This window comes from Mastomys coucha, unplaced genomic scaffold (genome assembly GCF_008632895.1).
Source record: "Mastomys coucha isolate ucsf_1 unplaced genomic scaffold, UCSF_Mcou_1 pScaffold14, whole genome shotgun sequence".
Lineage (NCBI taxonomy): Eukaryota > Metazoa > Chordata > Mammalia > Rodentia > Muridae > Mastomys > Mastomys coucha.
This window is the reverse complement of record NW_022196896.1, coordinates 67,379,105-67,385,104: the sequence shown is the minus strand read 5'-3', so window position 1 is coordinate 67,385,104 and position 6,000 is coordinate 67,379,105. Positions and strand designations below refer to the sequence as shown.

The 6,000-nt window shown below is 49.1% G+C and overlaps 1 protein-coding gene across 1 annotated transcript in view; it reads left to right on the top strand.

The window, feature by feature from the left end:
- The first annotated feature begins 828 nt into the window (after positions 1-828).
- Positions 829-6,000, top strand: part of Tbc1d8 (TBC1 domain family member 8) — a 115,646-nt gene continuing 110,474 nt past the window's right edge. The window contains exon 1 of the mRNA XM_031367289.1: positions 829-1,151. Coding sequence (XP_031223149.1) covers positions 1,025-1,151 — 127 coding nt within the window. The 5' untranslated portion in view covers positions 829-1,024. The remainder of the gene's footprint in view (positions 1,152-6,000) is intronic.

Here is a 6,000-nt window from a genome sequence, read left to right as displayed (position 1 = left end):
GTGTTCAGTATGGTCTGCTGCTTGCCTCAGGTTGCTATGCCACTACATCTCAGATAGCTCAGTTGGATCCTTACAAAAGCATGAAAAAATATTCTGTGGGAGAAATAATAAGTGGGGGCTGCCAAAAATGACTTCTGCTGCCAAGCCTGATGACCTGAGTTGGATTCCCAGGATCCACATGATGGAAGCCAAGAACTGACTCCTCAAAGTTGTCTTCTGACTTCCACGTGCCAAACTGTCTCTCTTGACCGTGCCCCTCACCAATAAATAAAATGTAAGAAAGAAGAAATGTAAATGTTTGAATTAACGGAAAACAATTTCTCTGACCCTGTCCTCCCTTGCATACATGGACTAAAAAATGTAGCATTGTGTATGCACGGTTATTATGTGTTAATTAAAAAAAAATTAAAGAGCGCAGTATTTAAAAAAAAAATCCAGATACAATAGTCTCCGATTTCAGTGTTAGCTTTTGGTTATTTGAAACACACTCGAGTTTACTGGCGTGCATTGTACTTCCCCCAAGGTTAAGACTGGGTTGGGCAACCTGCAGCTTGGATAACAAGATGTCTTTTCCCCCTAGGTCCTTCCTCCAGCTATTAAACCAGGAGCGTGGAGACAACTCGCGTAGTCGCTCGCTTCCTCCCGGGAAGGAGGGGATTCGTCCTGGAGCCGAGGGAGGAGATCTGGCAGCGGCTCCAATTTCCTCCCGCCACTCCGGAACCCTGGCGGGGAGCTGCAGGGACTAGGAAACCAGGGAGGCGCCACTGGAGCTTCGGGGAGGGCGTGGCTTCGAGGTGGGCGGGAACGCGGCGGGTGGGCGGGCCCTAGCCGGGGCGGGGCCACGGCGGGCAGCGCGGGGTGAGCCCGGCGAGCCGTGGTCTCGACGCTCCGGGGCTCGGCAGGCGCTCCCGCTGCTGTCTCGGCGCGCATTCCCCGCCGCCTCCTTCCAAGTGGGCTCGGCCCAGTGCGGCCGGCGGCTGGGGCAATGTGAACCGGGTCCCGCGGGCGCGGCAGGTTCGCCGCGATGTGGCTCAAGCCCGAGGAGGTGCTGCTCAAGAACGCGCTGAAGCTCTGGGTGACCCAGAAGAGCAGCTGCTACTTCGTCTTGCAGCGGCGCCGCGGGCACGGCGAGGGGGGCGGCCGCCTCACCGGTAAGGGGCGCGCGCGGCGGCCCGGCCCGGCCTCTGTCCCTGCCGCCCGGCCGCGTCGCAGGTGGTGTCTCGGTGGCAGCCGACGAGGCCAGCACGGCCCTGCCTATGGCTTGTTTTCCTTTCTCCTGCGTTTCTCACGCGAGCTCCGGCCGGGTTTGGAGCTCAGGGACCCACGGGCCGGGAGAGGCAGGTGCATCTGGTGTGACCTGGCTCGCGAACGCTGGAGACGCAGCTTCTAGAGCTTGCCCCAAGGCAGCGAGATCGGGGCGCCCTAGGGCCCCGCCAGGTGACAGAAGGGTGCGCCCAGGCAGGCCGGGACTTGGCCATCTGGACGCAGCTGTGGCTCCAGGTGGTGTTGCAGCTGCGGACCTAAGGCTAGATCGTCGCGGGGCTCTAGAGATCCAGGACTTTCTGGCTCAGGGGGCGGGAGCTGTCTTCGCTTCGAGGGGAAACTGAGGCACTACAGTTGGAAAGCGAACTTAAGCGTGCCGCTTTTGTTTCCCCTTTCCATGTCTTCTGAGCAACGATAGAACAAAAATATGATAGGCTTTGAAGTTGCCCCCAAACAAGGCATTTTCCCCTTCTAAAAGTTATAACTCAAAGCTGTTAGAGATTGGGATCAGCTCGGTTATTAGCTAGAGCACCTGCTCGGCCGGGGAAGGGGAATTGTCGTGTTTTTGCCTAGGGGGTCAGAATGATTCCTTTGGATAAGGAGCTCTGGTAAAAGGGACTTTAGATGATGGGGTCCTTTCAATAACCTTCTGAATGGCGCTGAGGGGTCAAGAGACCTAAACTGTGCGCTCGGGTTAATTGCTGGTGACTGTCTGCACTTGGGCCAGTCTGGAGATGGCCCATTGGGAGCAGAGTCTGTTTGGAGAAATGAGGAATATGCTTCTACTTAAAATCATGTATTTTAGCTTCAGGGAAAGCTAGGTGTAGGGTGGGGTCGGGGTCCACGATGACAGCCGAGACTCTCCTGAGAATCCTCCCGAACAGCAGGGACAACTTGTGCAGCAGGTGGGCTTCGTGGGGCAAGTTACTGTAGAAGGAAGGAGGCCATGGAGCCTTTTGTGAGGCCCTGGGCAGCACTATGGGGTTTATTTAGTGTTGGACTGGAGAACAAGAACTTGGTAGCATCCTACAAAGCGTAGCAGAGGCCAAGTGGCTGGAGAGGGCTATGTATGTACAACACTGGGGACGCTGGCTTAATTTATGGTGGATTAAGTAGAGTATCAGATGTGTTAGTCATCTGTTGCAGAGGGTGACTGTAGGACAGGAGACTTGTAAACTGGGAAGTAGGAAAACAGTTTGTTCCTCAGACACTTTCCCCGCAGCCCACCCACCCACTTAATCCACTGACCCTTTGGGGTGTGTGATGTGCTTACTGCCTTGGGAAGGAAGCAGTGGGACAGGTGAGTCAGGGCCTGCAGTCTTCAGATTATTCTCCATCTAGCAAGATCCAGATGTGGAGGGCGGAGCTGCCTATCAGTGTTGCATGAGCTTCAGAGAGTTTATGACTCAGATGTACAGAGTTCGTTTGTAAGGAGTTCAGAGAGGGCAGTGGTGGCGCACGCCTTAAACCCAGCACTTGGGAGGCAGAGACAGGCAGATTTCTGAGTTCGAGGCCAGCCTGGTCTACAAAGTGAGTTCCAGGACAGCCAGTGCTATACAGAGAAACCCTGTCTCAAAGGAGTTCAGAGAGGTGTGGACTCCATCCTCCTGCAGGTCGTATGTTGTTGTGATACCCGTGGCTTTGGACTTCTCTGGTGTCTCCTTTGTCTAGATTTTGTGAATATGCGGAAGCTTCTCTCTCCTCTTGTAGACACGGGTTACAATGTATAACCCAGGCTGGGTTAATTCATGTTCCTGTTGCCAGGCGCATGCCACCCTGCAAAAAGATAAAGGGAAAGAAGGAGAAAGTCTACCGAGAGAGAAGATACTTTGTTTCTTAGATGCCCTTTGCAGTGTGACTCTTGACCTTTGAACATTTATTGAGCAACCCAGACTTAGTGTATTCCCTTTGAGCTTGTCTTCACTTAGCCATGCAGGAATGCTGGACAGTCAGGAGTGATGTGCCACCTGGCATCTTTGGTCTGGCAATTGTTGGGAAACATGGAAATGCAAATTTTAGCAATGTGACAGTTTATGGGCTTTATTGTGTTTAAAGGAAATAATAGGGGCTAAGATGAGTTGAAGCTGGTTCTAGACTTCTTTTTGCAAAAAAAAAAACAAAAAACAAAAAAAACCAAACAAACCAAAAAACCCAGTAGACTGGCTAACAGTCTGAGGTAAAAGAGACAGCTCAGTAATCTTTTCCTCTTATTGTTATGTTAAATTTGTTATTAGATAGTAGGAGTTTTGGCTTACAAAAGTCCAAAGGTTAAAATAATTTGGATTGCCCATTTTCACAAACACAAACTTTTGTCTGAGGATTACAATATACCCTCTTACATGCGTGTTTTCCCCCTCTCTCTCCCTCTCTCCCTCTCTACCCCCTCCCCTTATACATGCCTCCATTTTTTTCTCTCTTAATTTCTGATTCTCTGACTTAGTTTTCACTTTTCTACTGCTGTAACCAAATACCAGCTGACCAAAGAAACCATTTACTGGGGGCTTGTTGTTTCAGAGGGTGAGTCCATGACCATCATGGTGGGGAGCAGGCATGAGGTAGGCATGGTGCTGGAGTAGTAGCTGAGAGCTCCTATGATGAGATAACTACCAGAGGCAGAGAGGTAGAGGGAGACAGAGACAGAGACAGAGAAACACACACACACACACACACACTCACAGAGAGAGAGAGACAGAGACAGAGACAGAGACAGAGAAAGAGAGAGAGGCAGAGCGACAGAGACAGAGAGAAACAGAGAAAGAGAGAGAGACAGAGACAGAGAGAGACAGAGAGAACTGGGAATGGCTTGAGCTTTCGAAACCTCAAAGCCCACTCCCGGTGACAGACCTCTTCACCTTTTAATCCTTCTCAAACAGTTCCACCAACTGGTGACCAAACCTTCAAATATTCAAGACTGTGGGGACCATTTTCATTCAAACCATATTCTCTCATATAATATGCTTATGTTTTCTCTGGATATTTTACCTTTCTTAAAAAATATTTTTATTTTATATGCATTGATGTTTTACCTGGTGTGAGGGTGTTGGGTCCCCTGGAACTGGAGTTACTGACTGCTGTGAGCTGCCATGTGGGTACTGGGAATCGAACCTGGGTCTTCTGGAAGAACAGCCCAGTGCTCTTCATCACTGAGCCACCTCTCCTGCTCCTGAGATGTTTTCCTTGATTAAATTGCCTGTTTGTAAGGGTAGGCATTTTACCTTTGGTGCTTGGTTCACAATGTAGGCTCAGTGAACGTTTGTAAAAGGAATAAGTGGACAAAACATGTCTGAGCCGTCTCTTTGGGGTGCAAATTGGGTTCCAGTTGCCTTGTGACTGAGGCTATTGGACAGGAGCATCCTCTGCCTCCTCTGGGCTTCCGGTTTACCTGTCAGCTGACCACTGTGGGAAGCTGCGATTGGTGAATGGGGTTGTACTCTTTAGCCTCTCCTGCCTTCTTTATTTTTGGAGCTCTTACTTTGGTGGTTAGGGGAGGGACCACAGCACTGACTTCTCAGGTAATCTGACTAAGCAAGGGTGGGTACCCTTACCACCTCCTGGGACCCATTTTTCTTTGAGAGGAGGGGTGGCTAGAATGTGAAATCCTGGCCCTGGGAACTTCTGGGTGGCTGCCACATCAGGGTCAGGTTAGAACACGGTGAGGTATTTCCAAAGCTGTGCAGGCAGAAGCGGTTTTGCCACCCTAGGAAGGAAATAAATGTAGGCAGTGTTCACTTGGATACAGTCTACAGCCCATGGGAATATTGCTTATGAAAGTTCAGTCTACTCTGGGAGAACAAAGAGCCAGCAAGTAAGCACGTGGGAGGCAGAGGACAGAGAGAGCATCCACCATCTCTGCCACCTCCCCCAGGTCTCTCTGAAACACTTACAGCAGTATGGATAAATGAAACTCTAAAAGCTCAGGTATCCTAGACAAGATCTCCCTGCCTTAAAGATTTTATTTTACTTTTTAGTGTTTGGTTCTGCGCATTCCTCTATAACCTTACAATTGTTAAAGAGCCTGGCTATTATAAACTCACAACTTGAGTAAGTTATTGGTGTTTTCTGATTTGCAGAGTGCTGACCATAGCCCCTGTCCAATTACTGCACTTGTAACTATCTAAAGAGGATCAGGGAAGGGAGTAGGGGAGAGTGGAAAATAATGGATAATATGGGCTTTGGAGTCACAATTAAGTCAGCTGGGTACCAGTGTGGGGCGGGAGGCCTGAGCTTGGTTTATCTAGTCTTTGGAGCCAGAGTTGTAACTCTGTTAGAAGGGTTAAAGCTGTAAGCTGGTGAAGTTACTTTAGAAGGTTACAAGTGGTTCTGCGTTTCTTTCCACCTGCACAAGGATTCCCCAGGAAAGTGTTAGAGTTAAGCGGGATAATTAATTACTCTTCGTCATGCTTAGCTCCTAGTAGGTTGGAAGACAAAAAGAAAAAGAAAAAGTAACATTATGGGGCTGGAGAGATGGCTCAGCGGTTAAGAGTACCGACTGCTCTTCCAAAGGTCCTGAGTTCAAATCCCAGCAACCACATGGTAGCGCACAACCATCCATAATGAGATCTGACACCCTCTTCTGGAGTGTCTTTAGACAGCTACAGTGTACTAACATATAATAATAAATAAAATCTAAAAAAAAAAAAAAAAAAAAAAAAAAAAGAGAAAAAGTAACATTAAAAGAAATGAGTATATGAGGGTTTCTGAGAATAAACGTATGAAGAAGTTTGTTCTATTATGAGA